The sequence below is a fragment of the Felis catus genome, chromosome D1 (assembly GCF_018350175.1).
Source record: "Felis catus isolate Fca126 chromosome D1, F.catus_Fca126_mat1.0, whole genome shotgun sequence".
NCBI classification, from domain to species: domain Eukaryota; kingdom Metazoa; phylum Chordata; class Mammalia; order Carnivora; family Felidae; genus Felis; species Felis catus.
Genome location: NC_058377.1, coordinates 14627463 through 14645749, shown reverse-complemented (window position 1 = coordinate 14645749; position 18287 = coordinate 14627463). Strand labels below are relative to the sequence as shown.

Here is an 18287-nt window from a genome sequence, read left to right as displayed (position 1 = left end):
CTACAAGGTATGCCCGTTCTGGCTTGAGTGCCATTCACTTTGCCTCTAACATCTGTTCTTGTTTTGTGACTTTTGAAGCCACACGTACAGTTATCTTTAACAAATGAAGCTGCACGTTCATTACTGTGATTTTATAATCCAGTGTGGTGAGGCTAACATGACAGGGAAACGCATAGCCTCGCAGAGGCCTGATGCTGCTCAAGAGTTAAAATCCCCATTGGGTATGTACACCTGTGTGTTTAAAATGGTGTCTCATCCTGAGGTGGCCCCATTGTCCTTACCTTAGCCCGAGCTGCCTCTGTGGGCCTGCCCTATGACCTCTCCTCCCTTTCTCTCCCTGCGTAATGAAGCTCATGCCCCCTGAGGGAAGAATGGAGTTCCCGTTTGTAGCACTTCTGCCCCGCGCTCGAGGCTCAGGCTCGCAGCTCACAGCCACCCTGGAATATACAGGTCACGACCCCTTTTACAGTAGAAACTGTGCCCCCACCATCTTTTGCTGCTTTAAGCTGCCATGATTCTATAATTTTAAGAACTTGAGAGCTTGGAGTATTACATTACCAAAGAACCATCCGATAATTTGCTGTCGCTTTTGCCAAGAAAGGTCATAATGCTATTCTCCCAGCTCACTCCAGGCCAGAGGGGGAGGCTCAGGCTTGTTTGTCTCTCTGGACAGAGAGGAATGCCTGCTATTTCCTTTGATGACCCTTCCATCTCTGTGTAGTTACATGCTAGTTCCCAAGCACTTCATCGGTTATTTCCACAACAACAGATCCAATCAAGTTCACTGAATGACAAGGTTGCACCAGACCGGATTGTAGGTGCTGTGGGGAGTGAGTGCAGGGATGAAAAGATAAAGACCCTGCCCTCAGGAAGCTTTTACTCTGCCGGGGGGGGGGGGGGGGGGGGGGGGGGGCGGGGAAAGGCAGGCAGGCTCATAAACAGCGTTACCCTGAAGGGGTACAGGATGAGCGCCGTAAGAGGCATAATTATTAAAGAATAGAGCTAGAGCGACCTTCTGAAAATTTCTTCAGGGTAGATGAACAGTGATCACTGGTGTTAGTCAAGGAAAATTGAATGCCACAGATCAGCATCCACAGTCACCTCTTTCCTTTATGGTGCTTCTACCCGTCATCGTGGGGCCAGGCCCTGCTGGGGCGCTGAGCAGGCAACGTGCCCAAGGTGTTTCCAGCGTGCCTTCCAGGGCTTTCCATGTACCCTGCTGCCTGTCATCTCCCTGCTTGTCACTCTAGAAGGAGAAATAAGCTTTGTCTTCCCTCTGTGATATTACATACGCTTCATTTTTCCACCTGGCAAATGAGTAAGTACAACAGCATGACCGGTTTACACAGTGAGATTGCCAGCTGGACTGGCAAAGAACCACATCCTCTCCCCCGAGCCTCGTCGGCTTCAGCAGTTTATCTGCGGACTCAGGCCCCACAGAGGGTGAAACAATGACAGACTGGGCCGGGTTCACCCCTCAGAACCTTTAAGAGGAATCTGTACCCAAGTCATTTCTCTCCTTTTCTCTTAAAGCCCAGTAAATGAGTAAGGGTGAGTCAACATTGACAGATTCAATAGAGTGTTGTGCAAGCCGCCCCGAAGTTCCCGGGCAGTGGGTGGTACGCACCGCGTCCCTCTGTGTATTTGGCCTCTTGCGTGATCGGGTGCCCCCCCCCCCCCGCCCCCGGACACTCTCGGCTTCGACCCTGGTCAGCACCTGAGGACGCTGCTCCCGGCGGTCCTCTTTCCACCAGTATTGGTGTATCCTTCGGTGAGCTTGACCATGCCCCTAGCTGCTGAACTGGCACAAGGCACCGAAGACTCGAGCCTGGGTCTCCTGTCCCTCGGTCACTAGGCTACTGGCCTTCCCTGCCCTGCACACAACCCCTCCCACTGGTCAGTAGAGTACTATGGAGGGTCACAAAGGACTAGAGACTCAGGACTCAACGTTCTTTTTTTTTTTTTTTTTTCAAAAGATTTTTAATGTTTTTATTTTTGAGAGAGAGAGAGAGAGAGCACAAGCGGAGGAGGGCCAGAGAAAGAGGGAGACACAGAATCCGAAGCAGGCTCCAGGCTTCCAGCTGTCAGCACAGATACCGACGCAGAGCTCGAACTCACGGACTGCAAGATCATGACCTGAGCTGAAGTTGGACGCTTAACGAACTGAGCCACCCAGGCGCCCCATAAGACTTGACATTCTTCTTAAAAATAATACTTTACTCATGCAGTCCTTTACGATTTAAGAAAGGGCTTTTGGCCCTTGGTGTCTTCTGAGCCCCCAGACAGCCCTCATTTTTCAGATCGGGAAATAGGTTAGATGGCATGTGTTAGCCAGGTTTATACACTGTCGGTGATGGGGTTGGACCCTGACTCCGAGTGTTCGGATTCTACCATGTTACGTTCTCCCGTTTATGCCTCCTCCCCTCTCCTTTGGCACCTGCCATGCTCTCTCCCAAGCCAAAGAGGCCAGCCTTTCCAGATCTCTGGCATGTGGATCAGACCGAAACTTTGTCGCCTAACTCCTATTAATCCGCTTTGTTTTCATCTAGTTTTAAACTTACATTAGTAAGTTTTCCTCCTAAAAAGAGGAAAGTAAACCAAACCCGTAAACCAAACTCTGGAAATTAGAGTGTCAGTAACTCATTTGTTAGCTCACGTCTGGGTAAATTGTGCCCACAATTCTGGACGCAGGGTATCCTCGTTTGTTTTCGTCAGCTGGTTCGGCACACCCTCTGCACTCAGAACCGACACCTCTGAAATGAGTGTAAATGACCCCAGGGTTTGCTGGGCTCTTTAAGCGCACCAAGCACTTTCACGCCTTTGGGTAAGTCCTGCTTTCCCCATAGACTGAGACCCAGTGAAGTCAGGGGGCTTGCCCGAGCCCCCACTCCTCAGGAGTCCTGCGGAAGCCGGGATTCCAGCCTGGGCCTCTCTGACCCCAAAACATGTGCTCCTGAGCTCTAGGCTGGGGAGTCAGGAAGGCTCACGGAGGGATTTCTCGAGCACTTCCTGGCTCTGTGTGCCGGTGCTTGTCAGGCAGGCTGGGCCCAAACTTGAGGGCCAGGAGGAGAGCAGACAAGGAGGGCAGGATCCAGGCGACCTTCCCCACAGCAGGAAGACGAGGGTGGGTGTTTGGGTTTGGAGAAGCCTCATTCTCAGAAATAAAAATAAACTCAAAAAAAGAGAGAGAAAGGAGACTTAGCCTACTTAACCAATAAACTCTGGAGGAGGCCTCTAGAAGAGGTGGGAAGGAGCCGGATATCAAGAACCAGAACGTGTACATTTTGTTAGCTTTGCCGTTTCCTCATGTTTGAGGAAATCTTTAAACAGCAGAGCTCTTGTGTCATCTTTGGCAGAGCAGGGAGGGGGGGTGCAACCAGCTGTGTTATCCGGAAGGAAAGAACCCCAGGGAACTGGGTGTTTGGTGTTAGCTCTCAGAGAAGAGAAGACAGGCATTGGAAAATGCTCCGAAAAAGGAAGCAGCAGCTGTTTGTGTGGCTTCTTGGCGAAGCGGACCACAGAGCCAGTGTCGCACCACTTCCTGCCCATGGATTCTGTGGGCCCAGGGCGAGCACGTGAGCTGTGCCCACCGAGAGGAGGCAGGCCACGTGGGGAAGAGGAGTGAGGACTTGCCCACTCGGCAAGCCCTGCTGTTGGCTTTCCTTTCTCTTCCTGTCTCTTTTGGCTTTTAGCTTTCGATAGCAAAGGAATTCGCTTCTTTTCTTTGGCCTCTTTGCTCAGAGAACTTCCAAAAGATTTCTCACTCGCCGTCACCTTTGGCATTTGGGAAGCTTCCCTCCTCTCCTTTTCCTCCAGATGCGTCGCATTACCAGCAGTGTGCACATCAGTTGGTTCCACTCCCTTCCCCACCCACCGTAGCCCCTGAGCCAGGCCTAACCTTGACTGTTGTAGGAGGCCATTTGAATCTGGAGACCTGAAACCCTGTACCCAACACTCACAAGCACATTTTACTTCCATTATTCAAATAGATATTGGAAGGGCACGGTTAGCATTAGGGCCGTGTTTCCCATTAAGAACTTTTTAAAAACCTGGTCTCGCCAAGGGGGAGTTCATCAGAAGATAAGCCCGATAGTTGCCACGGAGCTTTGACCAGAAAAGGTCAAGCAAGTAAACCACACATATGTTCAGGTGCCAGGCTCTTAAGGACCAGAGCCAAAAGTGTGACCAGGAGTATCCGATCAACGTAGCAGTGGCCCTGGTATTCTTCTTGACCACCTTTGGTCAAGAGGAAATATTCAGTCCTCTTGAATGCTTTTCTCTCCAATATCTAGTCCAGAGGGTGCATGACTCTGGCAGGATAGTAACCCATATTAAGAGAGTATATATTAATATCAGTTAAAGAGTTAACTATTACATAACTCCTGGATATAGGACACTGTTCTGGAATACTAAAGGCTCACACGTGCATAAGGTACACTTCTTGTTCTCAGAGAACTTACGGGCTAATAAGAACAACCAAGACAAATACACAATTGAAAATGGTGTCAGGAATAATGTTAGAGTAATAAGAGTCCTTTAAAATTTTCTGACATCTAAAGGAAGCAAAGATCTTTATCTGCTTGAAGAGAGAGTTTCAAAAAGATGTTAACATTTGAGGGGTGCCTGGGTGGCTCAGTCGGATAAGCATCCGACTTCAGCTCAGGTCACGATCTTGCGTGTTCATGAGTTCCATCCCCGCATCAGGCTCTATGCTGACAGCTTGGAGCCTGGAGCCTGACCTGCTTCAGATTCTCTCACTCTCTCTCTCTCTTTCTCAAAAATAAATAAACATTAAAAAAAATGGTAACATTTGAGATGGACCTAAGAAGATGAGTTGATTTAAATTGGCTGGAATGGAAGAAGCAGCGAGCCATTTCCAGAGAGAGGAACAGTGAGGGCACCTGCATGGAATCGAGAGTGGGTGGGGAAGAGTTAAGTGCTCCCATTTGCACATTTACACATGGGGGAACGTAGTGTGTAGTACTCACTGGAAGGTAGGCTGGGACAGCGTTGTGACAAGGAGCCGTTTGGGCTACCGTACTTAAGAATTAATCTTTATAGAGTGGCAGTAGAGGGATGGTTGGCGGAGGGATGATTGGTAATCCAGGCAAAAGGTGACGGGGCTTTGGCGGAAGCAGTAAGATTGGAAAGAGAGGGACTGAAGTGACCAACATTGCAGAGGTAGATTCTTCAGGCTTAAGGTGATGTGGAACCAGGAGTACGGAACCAACAGGTACCCTGCGAGCTCACACCCGGAAGGTTAGGAAAATAGGGAAACAAGGTTGTCTGAGATACGGCCTGGGGTCAGGGTGTTGATGAGTTTGGAACCGGGCGTGGTAAGTGTTAGGTGTCTGTTATTTCTCCAGGGTAAGGTTAATAGTTGGAATTATGTATCTGGAGCTTATTAAAAACGCATTTCAGTAATTCTTTATCTAGAGGCAATATAGTTGAAGCCCTGAAAATAGATGATATTACCAAAGTAAGTGTGAGGAGAGAGAAGAGGTCAGGGTGGAAATGTAAAGAGTGGAGGGGCCATGGAAGCAGTTGGGGACAGCAGTTCAAAAAGTAGAAGAGGGGACTGGGCCGATCCACTGAGGTGGAAGCCAAGGAAGGAGAGACAAGACATCCACAGGATGGAGGCCATCCTTCCAGGCTAGAGGTTCCCGAGAGCTCCACGAAAGATTCTTATGTGCACATACGTTTGGGAAATAATACTGCCAGGCCAACAGAGGAGTGAAAAAAAGAAAGTTTCAGTGTGACCCAGTCACCTGCCATTGTATGGGCTTTTTCTCGTGAGGATTCGTGATCCCTCCATAAAGAGGCTCCTATTTGCTGTGGGACTTGGGGCTGGCAGGCTGGTCCAGGCTCCTCTAAGTACCCTGAGCAGCCAGCTGAGGGTTAGCAGATGGTGTACACATGGTCCTCACCACTGCTGATTGTCTCTGGCAAGACAGTTCTTTGATGGGAGTGACAATATCGGGAGAAACTCTAGGTCCGCTGACCCTGTTTCGCTGTGTCTCCTCAGAGTCTGTGATAGGGAACTGCATGGATAGAAGTTCTCCGGGACAAGCAATGGAGCTGCCGGATCACAATGGACTTGGGTACCCAACACGCCCCTCTGTCAATGAGCACCACAGGCCCCGGACCCTCCAGAGACACCACACGATCCAGAACAGTGATGATGCTTATGTATGTTGGCCTCTCCTACTTCTCAGAAGTGGGATCCTACTGGTCCCAACCTTGCCAGCAGTCCTGTGGGGTCACCTCTGCCCTTCCGTTCTTCCCAGCCAGAGTCCAGCCTCTCTGGGAACGATGCAAGCATGGCTTTGAATCAACTTCAGAGACCAGTAGAATCTGTGCTCTAAACTTCAGACCAAGGAATCAAGAGTAGTTGCTATCTGTCCCTTCTGGTCTGAGTTATTGAACTTCTCCCCAGACAGTCTAAACTCCAGCCCAAGCAAGTGAACCCATAGACTTTTGGTTAGTTTTCCAACAGTTCCATTGAATGATTCAGATAAAGGGACCTAACCCAGATCAACCGAACTTTGCTTCCTCCCATAGCAACTAGCCACATGTAGCCATCCAAACTTAAATGTATTTAAAATGAAATAAAAAATTTAGTTCCTCAGTCACGCTAATCCCATTTCAAGTACTCAGCCACTTGAGGCTCGTGGCTCTGTGCCGGACAGGACAGATGTAACATGGCGCTGTGCTCGCGGAGAGCACTATTGGACCGTCCAGTCCTCAGACCCAGGTCCTCTTGGTGAAGGGGACAGGTCAGAAACCTGGTTTTGGAAGACCGTGTGGTTGTCAAGGGCATGTGACCATCTGCTGAGGTTCACCATGCATCCCTCACCCCACCCATCCCACGGGGAAGGTGGGGCAGCTTCCCGCACTGTGACTGCCGGATGGCACAGCTCGGGAGCAGTGCCTGAGGCTGCCCTGTGCCTGGGCTCTTTTAGAGGGAACGGCTGTCACTAAGGGTCACCTGAGAGTGGCACGTTCTCTGGTATCCTGACTTCTTTTCCTAATTGTTTTCTGTAGGTGCAGCTGGATAACTTGCCGGGAATGAGTCTCGTGGCTGGAAAAGCACTTAGTTCCGCCCGGATGTCAGATGCGGTTCTCAGTCAGTCCTCGCTCATGGGGAGCCAGCAGTTTCAAGATGGGGAAAATGAGGGTGAGGGGCCTTATGCATGGGGCACCCTGGGGAAGTTTCTGGAGGCACCCCCCCCCCCCCCCCCGCCATCTTCACTAGTGACTGTTCTCCTCTTCTGTATATAGGGTTCAGGGGAAGATGGGAAGCCACAGCTTCCCCGAGGGGTCTGGACACAAAAGCCTTCCCCACTTGTCTCCATCGAGAATGGGTATACAAAGAAGCAGGCCTTCTGGTTGAGGGCAGGGGTATCACATTTGTCTTTGTAAAGCTTTGATAAGATACTGCTTTAACAACTATCTTTCTACCTCTGATTAGAGGGCATTGTATCCTAAGGGACTATGTCTGCCTCTTCTGCCTCTTCCAGTAAAGGAAGGTATCATAACAGATAGAAGTGTAGGCTTTGGAATGGACAGGTCAGCAGTAAATCCCGGCTTTGCCCTTTACAGGTTCCACGGACAAGGCGCTTAACCTTTCGGAGCCTCAGGGTCCTCCTCTCTAAAGTGGCAGAAACAGTAGAGCCTATATCCTAGATTGTGCTGTGTGCTTAACGAGTTTACGGTGCTCAGAAGAATGCCTGGAGCACGAAGAGTGCCCAGTGACCCGTGCCTGCTAGCACTAAAATGGTCTCCTCCCTTGGAGAGCTAAGTCTTTCTGAGGGCACTGCGTGCTGTCTTCGTCCACACTGGAGTAGTGATAGCACTTGAGGTGGGAGACAGAAAGGGAATGGGGCCGAGTAGAGCCCTTAGTACGGGAAGAATCCTGGCCCAGCCCACAGCCTAGGACCTGCTGTGAGCTAGAATTCAGGGTGGGAGCCCCGCTCCAGGGTGCTCAGACTTCTCTCCCTGCCGCCCCCCTCCCCTGCCCCGCCCCAGCTCTCTGCTAAGCTCGCATGTTCTTTCTGGTCTTGCAGAATGCAGGGAGAATCTAGTTGGCCACGAGCATCCGGACCTGGCTGACGGCAGCCAGCATTTAAATTCCTCTTGCTATCCATCCACGTGCATCACAGACATTCTGCTCAGCTACAAGCACCCCGAGGTCTCCTTCAGCATGGAGCAGGCAGGCGTGTAACAGGAAACGGAGAGTGAGTATCTCCCTGGCCGGGGCCAACCCAGCCCTTGGGCCGAGGGCCAGTCCCCGATCCTTCTGTGTGTGGTGGCCCGTGAACTAGGCCACCACTCCCCTGTCCGTCTTTGCATCTTCGTGTTCTGTCACGAAGCGCCGCGCCGGTTGTTCCGGGGGGGGGGGGGGGGGGGCAGGAAGGGAGCATACAGGAGAAATGCTGGCCATAGTCCCTTGGTTTACTTACGGGGGTAAGACGCGTGTGGTAGGTGCCGTAGCCTGCCCAGAGACAGGAAGTGAGCTGCGGCTTCGGAGGATGGGGCGCCTCTGGCCAGGGTAGTAGGGGAAGGACAGTCCTGAACTCGGTCCCGAGGCAGGAACCCCGGCAAGAAAACCTGTCTAGCCATAAGTTTTCAAGGCCCTACTGCAAGCGGAAGAATATTCCAGACAGCGGAGCTGTGTGATCAGAGGCCAGTGGCAGAAAACGGGTAAACTGAGCAGCTGGGCTGGAGTAATGCCTACGTGTACATAGGTAGTATTGCTTTTGTCTTGGAAAACTCTGACAGAAAACAGTGATGAAGGTTAAGCCGTCTGGCAAACCCACCTTCGAGCCTCAGTGTGGCAGACCTCTTAAAATACCTGAGGTAAAGGGAGCCAGTTGCGTTTCGCGCAAGCGTTCAAACGAATGTTTGAGCCTCTTGCTCCGAGCTGACTCTCCTGTGTGTGTGTCTGCTCTGTTGCAGGTTTGTGTACAGCTCGGGAATGAAATGACTTTACACCAACAGTATCTAGCAGCATTGCGCCAAATTGCCCTTGTGTTTCTGTCCACCTAGAGCGTCACGGCTCCTTTCCTCACTTTGGTTCATCAGTGTGCGGTTCTTTCGGGTTCTGAGGGGGTTTTGCCATGTTTGCTCGTGTGACCGAGTCACCAAGGAAATAAACAGGATATTCGTGTTCGCCACCTTTTGTGAAAGTGTATTTGGTATATTTGAGTTGGAGGTTTGGTTTCGTTTGTTTTTTTTGTTTGTTTTTGTTTTTTTTTTTTGATATATTTTCTTTTGGAGGTGATTTTCTTTCTTTTTTATTTGTTTCTCTCTTTTTCTTGTTTTTTTCTTTTTTCCTTTCCTTTGCTGAGACAGAAGAACAAAGCAGGTAAAATTATAGAGGCCAGGAGACCCAGAGCCACTCCCCTGCCCTGCGTCCCCCCACAGAGCACCTCCATTTCTCCATTTCCCTGCATTGCTTGTCCACAGGAGCAACTACTCACAGATAACATCCTCTGGATTCTTAGTGGCTGGGGAAAGGGAGAGAGGAAGGGGTGATGGCCCCTGGCGCTTTGGAAAACAGGAAGAGAGCAAAAACCAACAAAAAAGAACCGCCGAGTCTGGAACCTAGGAAGGTCTTGACCGCCCGGATCCCATGAAAAGCTTGTCTGGCCTGGCCAAGAGCGTATCGGAGCGTTAGTGTGGGGGCCGAGAGCGGCCTGGCCTGGAGGGGATGCCAGTTAGAGCATCTCCCTCCGTGTGAGCCTTCTCGCTGCGTAACTCAGCTCCCCTCTGACAACCTGGAAAGTTGGCTGCCTTTCCCGTCCTGCTGGTTCCACCCACAGACTGAACACCCAACAGTGGTTCACTGTGCTTTTTGTGTCCCCTTTGCTTCTCACTTTATATTGTGCTGTACAAGGATTGTTTCTTCACACGCACACACGCTTTTCCCCTTCAGCCTCTGACACAGACAAAGAAGAACAGGAGGTTGCCTTCGGCCCCGCCTCTCTCCTAACCTTCTCCTCCTCCCTGGGCATCCTCAGCCCCTATTTTAATTCTTGATCATGTAGGAATTGTTTTGGGTAAATGTTGATATTATTGTTATTATTATTATTATTATTAATAAGTAAAAACAAAAGGAATTTTTGTTTAAAAGAGACATGTTTAACCAGATTCTGTTCTATTTGAATTGTGACTTGCACCTTTTGTTCAGAGTGTTTTCTGTAGACCTTGTAATTGTGAACAGCGCTCACTTGTGCCAGTGACAGGTGTAGTGGTCTCCTTCCCTCCCCCGGGGAGCGGTGCATATGCAGTAGCTACCGTCTGTCATTCTCTCTGTGTTTCCTCACTGTTAGAAACCAAAGTCTTCTCTGCTGGCTGGGGGCTGACAGAGGATCTGATCTTGAAACCAAGAAAGACATGTCAAATGTTTTGACTCTTGATCCTTTTTCCTGGGAAAGGAGAATGAAGGGTCCCCAGGCCCCTCCCAGTCTTTCACCCTGAATTTGCACAGAAGAAAGCGGGTGCCCCGCATGGCCGTCCTGATGTTGCTGACAGGATTCCCGTGCGGCTCGTCCGTCTCACTGATACCGGCAGCTCAGCTCCTGGACCCGATGTCCCTCGAGTGGACTTCCGCACTGCGAGAGAGAGCCTTTCTTGGGATCTGTCCCGTGTTTGCACGGTCCCCGGTCTCCCCTCCGCTTGGTGAGGCCACTGACTCCTCACCAGAAGGAGGCTGCCGAGAAGACCCGAACAGCCGCCGTTGGACTTCTCTGGGCTCGTTCCAGCTCCCATGCCCCCAGCCGCCCCCTCACACACGTGCTCGGCCTGTTGTGTTTACATGGGACTGTGCCGATGGAAGAGTAGGCTGCCGTCCTCCAGCAGCCAGCCAGGTGAAAGCCAGTGAGCCTATTAACCGTGCCATCCCGCGAACTACACTTGTAAAAGATCATTGCTTTGTATTGTAGTAACCAATAAGCGCAGTATATGTTGAATGTATATGAACATAATTTCCTATTTCTGCTCTTTGAAAATGTCAGAAGTATTTTTTTCTTTCTCATTTATGTTGGACTAAAAATGGATTAAAAAGATCTCCAGACCCAAATTGTGGCAGTAAGCCTTTTAGTCCTTTTTGTGGCGGTGGTGACGGTGGTGGTGACGGTGGTCGTGGGCAGCATACAGACTTATAACTTAATACCTTAGTTGGACAGTAGGGGATTGTGAAAATAAAAACCTGTTCAGAATCTTATGTTGCTAATGCTACTTGCCTTGTGGTTCAGAGTCTAGCTGAGAGAAGCATCCAGGCGGGTGGAAGCTGGAACCCGGGAGGCTGAGGAAGCCTACAGAGCGCTGGGCGGAGCTTTGAGCAATCCATTATCTCACCCTGCCTTGTCAAGCTAGCATTCTCTAGAAGCCTGGACTCAGCCCACACTGTGTCCCCACTTGGACCCTGTCCCGTCAGAAGGGAGCATTTGAGTTTGCTGAGTCAGATGGAAAACCGATTCCTTGAGAGGGTGCTTTTAAGGCAGTGGAAGGAGGTTCTCAAAGACCTGGGGCCTTTCTGAGGTGACCCCAACCGGCCCAGTGATGTGACTGCCCGGTAAGTGTTAGGACACAAAGGGGACTTTTCCTATAGCTTTCCTCTTTTTTCACACCTGGATTCCAGAGGGCAGGGTGGAATTTCCAGCCTGGTCCCAGGCATGGCTAAGAGCTAGCTGGTTGAGGTTCTTCTGTGAGGAAAGATCACCGAAGCTGGAAATACGAAGCTTGTAGAAAGAAGAGTAGGAAGAGGGCATTTACGAGAGCTTTTGCACCCACAGTGCACCAGAAAGTCACTGTGGGACTGTTGGGAATGGAAAGAGCCTTCCAAGAAGGATCTTCTAGAAATCCTCTGAGTGTGTACACACGTGTGGAAGGCTTGAGGGAGGGTATCTGGAAGCACTCGGTGACCCACCCGGATGCCTTCCACATCTTGTAATGACCTTTGCAGTTGCGTCCCCGCCATGAAATCACCAGGGTGCCTTGGGCCAGAGGTGCGATGAGCTTCCGGACGAAGTGGGCTGCTGCCCTCCTGGATAAAGACCAGAGATCTGAGCTCTAGAAAGCAGGAGCCGTGCCCACAGACCCTTGCTGGACTCTCCTTCTGACTTTGCGCCGTGCCCCACCCCACCCTAACCATGAGGCAGGAGTTCGGAGGGCTGGTGTGCCTGCCCCAGTGCCAGACCTCGGCCCCAGCCGCTCGTACGTGAGCCACCTGCACCTTGGTCTCCTCCTGAGTAGGAGGGCAGGAAAGAATCGTGCGTGGGGGGTGACGGTGCCCTGCCCCGGGGCCTGGGCTGGGGCTCCGTCACCAGGAGCTGCGACAGAATTGCCAAAAAGGAATTACGGGCATGGGGGCTCCCTCCCCCCCGCTCCGTCTGAACCATCCCAATCCCAAGTCTCTGGTCCTGACCTGCAGCACCGTCCTCTCCGTTCAAGCACAGGGCTGGATGCTCGGAAGTTACTCCTGCATTTCCTCCCAAGGCCCGCTCCTTCAGATGCCCCTTTACCATCCCGGGGACCCTTTACTGTGCCTGCTGTCACGCATCGAGTAAATGTTTGTTGAGTGTCTGTTATGTGCCAAGTCTAGCAGGGGACAGAGTCCTCCCAGTTCAGAGTGACCAGTACGACGTTGGGACACAAATTGTGAAATGAGTCGCTAATCATTCTGAGCAAAATCCACTCATGCAGCGAGTTAACAGCACTCCCGGCTGGCCCCTTGGCGACACGCTCCACAAATGGTCACTCTGGAGGTGCCTGAGATCAAGGAAAAAGCACGCTGGGACTAAGGGCCTACATGGGTGGACCTTTACTACACAGCTAGTGCAACCCGTGGGCACCTGATGCCTCCAGCAGGGACTGCCTGGACCCCTGTCTGATGCTGAGATGCAGAGGACTTGCTTCCTCTCCAGACTATGAGATGAGGGGCTTGGACTAGTTTGAGGCAAACCTCTTGCAATGAAATGGGGCAGACACACTAGTGAGCAAGGGCAGTAGAAAAGAAAACGTCCCGCCTGTTAGGATGCCATCACCAGCACTCCCTAGCCCGACGCCTTGTGATCCCCGAGCTGGGAGACCGAGAAGCCCCTGATCAGAACACGAGGTGGCCAGCCAGGCCTCCTGAGTCCTGCTCCTGATGGCACCAGACACCAATGGCTGGAAGCCACGGGCAGCTCTGAGCTGCCATCTACTGCTAGGCGAGACAACAGCGAAAATATCTGACTGCCCAGCCTTCCTGGGACGATCGTGAAGGTGCTTTGGCCACTGGCGAACTACACAAATGTTGGAATTCGGGTTAGCCATCATGAGCACCTAAGTAATAAACCAAAGAGAAGGGTGGAACAGTGGCAGGTAACTCGAAGTCCAGCCCGTAAGCTTCTGAGTCCCCCACATGCTGGCTGGGGCGAGCTGCACGCCCAAAAAGAAAGGAGCCTCTCTTGGCCTGAGACACCAGGAACTGCCCCAGGAGGGGACCAGCCTCCCCCCCCCCCCGCCCCCCCGTGATCTTTAAGCCTCGGGTGGAAAGCTGAGCTGGCCAAGTGGCAGCCCAGGCCAGCTGCTCAGTGAGACTACCTCCTTCTCTGCAGGGCCCCGTGGATCCCTGGGGCTGGGTCAGCGCAGGAACAGAGGCCCCACATCTCGGCACCCGCAGGTCAGAACCACACAGAGAAAATGTGAGTACTTGCCGCTTCTGCTTCTGGAAGCCGAGGTCTTAGCTCCGGCCTGACCGTGCAAGTTGTGTTCTGTGGGAGCCAGGGGATAGAATGCCAGAAACTGGGATTCTGGGACACAGAACTGTTACTGAATGCCAGCTACCTTTCAGTTTTGCCATGGATGTTCCGATGTGGTGCTTAAGACAACACACATTTATTACCTGAGTACAGTTCTAGAGGTCAAAAGTCCCAAGTGGGTCAGACCAAGTTAAACTCCTGGTGTCAGCAAAGGCTGTAAGGGAAAATATGTTTCTTCTTCCAGCTTCTGGAGGCCACCCACATTCCTTGGCTTGCAGCCCCCTTCCAGCAGTCACATCGCTCTGACTTGCGCTTCTGTCCTCTCTCTTCTGACTGCTTCTACCTCCCTCCTGTATATTTAAGGACGCTTTTACTGATATTGGGCACACCTGGATAATCCAGGAAAACCACCCACCTCAAGGTCCTTATAATCACATCTACACGGCCCCTTTTACCACGTAAGAGTTACAGGCTCCAGGGATGAGGACCTGAACATCATTGGCGGGGGGGCGGGGGGGAAGGTTGGGGAGCATTATCCTGCCTGCCAGACATACTCCGCATACTGTGACTCCAGGAGATGGCATGTCCCATCGTTGTCTTCATTCAGCAGATAAGGGACTGAGGTGTGCCGAGGTTGTATAAGTTGCCCGGGGTCACACAGCTAACTCATGGCAGAGCTGGGACTCCAACCTAGGGCTGTCCAGCTCCAAGCCGCCTTGTCTGAGGTGAAGGGCAGGAGACCCGCTACAGTGGCAGAGGCTTGGGGGCCCCGAAGCTCCGGGACCTGGCCCACAGCAGCACCAGGCAGGTGTTTAGAGTTTAGGGAATTTCCTGGGTAGATGGTGCAGGGCACATTTCCATCCTGGGTCTACATCCAGAGAGAGCTGGGTGCAAAGTCCAGTCCTGCCTCTGATTTGCTGAGAGACCAGATACCTAGGGCAAATTCATTCTACTCTCTCCAACTTCCTCATGTGTGAGATGGCAGGGAGGAGAGCCTGGAGGGGTTGATCCCAGCGTCCCTCTCAGCTTGGGTCCCGCACAGGCTCTCTGACTCAGGGCCCATCGTCGGTGACCTGGTATTGGAGGTCCCGGGCCTCCCAAGAGGACCCGTGGAGGACACTGCTGCCAACGCCAGTGAGCACACAGTTTGCGTTCACAGGACTCCCCCGGCCATTTCTGTCTCCATTTTACTGAGAGGAAACCAAGGCTCAGAGAGATTACATAACTGGCTTGCGATCCTTCTCCAGGATTTTGCAAGTTGGAGGAGGAAGGAAGTGAGAAACCAGGTCTCCCGCCGCCTCCTACTCCAGAGGTCTTTCCCCCTGCACCGGTGACCCCTGAAGGCTGGTATCCATTCTCACCGTGTGTGATAGAACATAAGCTCGAACAAGGCAAAGATATATATGGATTCAATTCAAGAGACTGCCCTTGGTTCTGACATTATGCCCTTTTGTGGGCTGTTAAAAAAAAAAAAATCATTTCTTTTTTGCAGAGCTGGTCCTGGTAGACGGGGGTCTGGGTGGGTGGCTAGGGCAGTGGGTAACGTTTTTACATGACAGAAATCAAGAGCTGGCAACTCGCAGTTGGTCTCTAGAATTCATTTTGAAATGCCAGGTCTTCAAAATCTCAGTCTGGGAGCCACTGAGCCCTCCCTCTACACTCTCCCCAGGCCACTCCCTGGCTCCACGGGTCCCCTTAGGCTAAGGGTTTGGGAGGTCTGGAAGAGCCTGGAGAGAGGTATGCTGACCTGCTGGGACAAAATAGAAAACAGGGTGTTGGTGGGAAGACCGCCTGCTGCCTTTGCAGGGGAAGGGCAGGGCGGGTGCAAAATAATCTCCTTGGAATGCAAGGGGACGGTGGGGAGGGCATCTCCTGAGTGGAGGAGTCCCGGCCATCCCTGGCCAGCTGGTGTCTCTTGCCTCCTTCCCTCCTCTCCCCGGCTGCACTGGCACGACAGACACTGGAGGGCACATATCCCCCTCCCCCTCAGGAGAAGGGATGGGTCCAGATGACCCCGACCCTGAGGACCTGAGAGCCTGCAACCACCCCGTGGCCCCCGCCTGAACCCTTGATCCCTGGCCCTGCAGCCCCCGCAGCTTCCTGTTTGCCCACTCTATTTGTCCGGCCCCAGGGACAGAGCTGATCCTTGAACTCTAAGTTCCACATCGCCAGGACCAGTGAGCAGCAGCAAGGCCTGGGCTGGGCTTATCAGCCTCCCAGCCCAGCCCCTGCCTGGAGACATAAATAGGCTAGGAGAGCTGGCAGCTCAGAGACGGCTGGAGCCCTTGAGGTAAGTGCTGCCATCTGAGGCTCGGGGGTCCTGGCTCCAGACTGTCCCCATGCTGGGACTCTGGGTTCTGAGACCCTCTCCCACTCTGTCCTGCCCCCACCCCTGGCTAAAATGAGCGGGAGAACACTGGGCTCCTCCACGCTAGAGGCCTGCCCCGCTCAGCCCGGGACCCCCTTCTCCTCCAGGTCACCCACGTCCCTTCAGGATGAAAGCCGTGGCGCTGACCTTGGCCGTGCTCTTCCTCACGGGTAGGTACCCCGTGCCCCCCAACTTAGGAAGCCAGCCTTTGGCAGAGGGCCCTTCTCCCTAAGTCCCTGTGGGCCACCCTCCTGGGCACAGGGAGCAGGATTTCTCACCCCCTCTTCCCTGCCTCCAAGCCTGGCACTTCAGCGCCGATCCTGGTCCAGAGCAGGCCTGATCTGGGTCTCCCCTCTCACCCGCAGGGAGCCAGGCTCGGCATTTCTGGCAGCAAGATGACCCCCAGTCACCTTGGGATCGAGTCAAGGATTTAGTTACCGTGTACGTGGATGCAGTCAAAGACGGCGGCAGAGAGTATGTGGCCCAGTTTGAAGCCTCCGCCTTGGGAAAACAGCTGAAGTAAGGACCCAGCCTGGGGCCATGGGCAGGGGCAGGGGTTGCGCTTTCTGGGGGACAGAGAGGCCTGTGGGAAGATGTAGCCACAGTGGGAAGATGTAGCCACAATGGCCGGATCACCTATTTCATGGGCCCCATAGAAGGCCTGGAACACAGGAATGGGATCCCCCAAATGCCCATCATCTCAGAAATCATTTTAGGGAGAATAATATGTGGTAGTGCCGTAGCAAGGGGCAGATCTGTGCTGCCGGCTCAGCAATCACAGCGCCTTTTGCCTGCAAGCGTAACCCAGCCCCTTCCCGTTCTTAGCTACCTGCCCCGCTCCTGCCCAGCAACAGGGGTGGCCGTCTTCCGAGACGACGACGGCCTGGGAGTGTGGAGACGAGGTCCTTGAGGCCCAGCTTTGGGGCCAGGCAAGACTGGGCAGCAAGCCCGGCTTCGTCTCTTACTAACTCCTCAGTCCGTCAGTACAACGGGACGCGGCGGCGATGGGAGCACGGCGAGCTGCCCGGGCGGGGACCGTGTGTAGGGCAAGCTAGGCCGGGCTCTGGCCCCCGGGCTGCGGGACGTCGACAGGTGTCGCTCGGGGCTCACCGCAGGCGGCCCCGGGGCTGGCCCGGGGTGCCCCGGCAGGGAGGCCACCCCTGAGCCCCTCGCTCTCCCCGCCCCACCCCTTCAGCCTGAAACTCCTAGACAACTGGGACACCTTGGGCAGCACGGTCACCAAGCTGCGCGAGCAGATCGGCCCGGTCACCCAGGAGTTCTGGGATAACCTGGAGAAGGAGACGGAGGTGCTGAGGCAGGAGATGAGCAAGGATCTGGAGGAGGTGAAGCAGAAGGTGCAGCCCTACCTGGACGACTTCCAGAAAAAGTGGCAAGAGGAGGTGGAGCTGTACCGCCAGAAGGTGGCGCCGCTGGGCACGGAGCTGCGCGAGGGCGCGCGCCAGAAGCTGCAGGAGCTGCACGAGAAGCTGAGCCCGCTGGGCGAGGAGCTGCGCGACCGCGCGCGCACCCACGTGGACGCGCTGCGCGCGCAGCTGGCCCCCTACAGCGACGAGCTGCGCGAGCGCCTGGCCGCGCGGCTGCAGGCGCTCAAGGAGAGCGGCGGCGCCAGCCTGGCCGAGTACCACGCCAAGGCCAGCGAGCACCTGAGCACGCTCAGCGAGAAGGCCAAGCCCGCGCTGGAGGACCTCCGCCAGGGCCTGCTGCCCGTGCTGGAGAGCTTCAAGGTCGGCTTAATGGCCATCGTCGACGAGGCCACCAAGAAGCTGAACGCTCAGTGACGCGCCCGGGACCAGAGGGGGGCCGCCTCGGGCTCCCCTGGCCTTCGATCGAGTTCTTAGAATAAACGTTTTCAAAGCGGGACGCCCGTGTTGGGCTGCATTGTTTTGTTTTGTTTTTGTGTTTGTTGAGGCTTCAGTTGTGATTTTTAAACAATAAAATGTGCTCCAAAAAACTATAAATTCTTTTTTGGGGGGAGAATGGGAACGGGGTGCGGGCGGCGGAGGGGGCGTCACCGCGCCAGGGCCTCTGACCAGGGGACAGGGAGCCGGAGCCCATCAGCTCGGAACCTGGGCCCCTCAGGGTCCTCATGCGAGGACCTGGCCGCTAGGAGTGAGGTAGTGGATGGAGTCCCCTTCCCGAGGAGGCCCAAA

At 53.5% G+C, this 18287-nt stretch overlaps 2 protein-coding genes and 1 long non-coding RNA gene across 11 annotated transcripts in view; 2 read left to right on the top strand and 1 right to left on the bottom strand.

Annotated features, from left to right (window-relative positions):
- SIK3 (SIK family kinase 3) overlaps nucleotides 1–15934 on the top strand; it is a 253200-nt gene extending 237266 nt beyond the window's left edge. For 5 of the 9 annotated variants that reach the window (XM_023239137.2, XM_023239135.2, XM_023239133.2 and 2 more), the window contains 4 exons: nucleotides 6026–6189; nucleotides 7045–7177; nucleotides 8067–8237; nucleotides 8959–11083. In XM_023239137.2, coding sequence (XP_023094905.1) covers nucleotides 6026–6189; nucleotides 7045–7177; nucleotides 8067–8224 — 455 coding nt within the window. In that variant the 3' untranslated portion in view covers nucleotides 8225–8237; nucleotides 8959–11083. Of the gene's footprint in view, nucleotides 1–6025; nucleotides 6190–7044; nucleotides 7178–8066; nucleotides 8238–8958; nucleotides 11084–13604; nucleotides 13692–15879 lie in introns of those variants that run through there. The other 4 variants (XR_006585977.1, XM_023239132.2, XM_045038347.1 and 1 more) reach the window with 4 other exon arrangements.
- LOC123380354 lies at nucleotides 8763–13371 on the bottom strand. The gene is made up of 2 exons (XR_006585979.1): nucleotides 12431–13371; nucleotides 8763–12049 (listed from the first exon to the last, which is right to left on the bottom strand). It is a non-coding gene; the product is annotated as an uncharacterized LOC123380354 (long non-coding RNA).
- Nucleotides 15935–15957: 23 nt separating the features above from the next.
- APOA1 (apolipoprotein A1) lies at nucleotides 15958–17997 on the top strand. The gene is made up of 4 exons (XM_011286366.4): nucleotides 15958–16038; nucleotides 16224–16286; nucleotides 16482–16635; nucleotides 17312–17997. Exons 2-4 carry the CDS (start codon nucleotides 16244–16246, stop codon nucleotides 17913–17915), a joined length of 801 nt encoding a protein of 266 aa, XP_011284668.2. The 5' UTR covers nucleotides 15958–16038; nucleotides 16224–16243; the 3' UTR covers nucleotides 17916–17997.
- The last annotated feature ends 290 nt before the right edge of the window (nucleotides 17998–18287 follow it).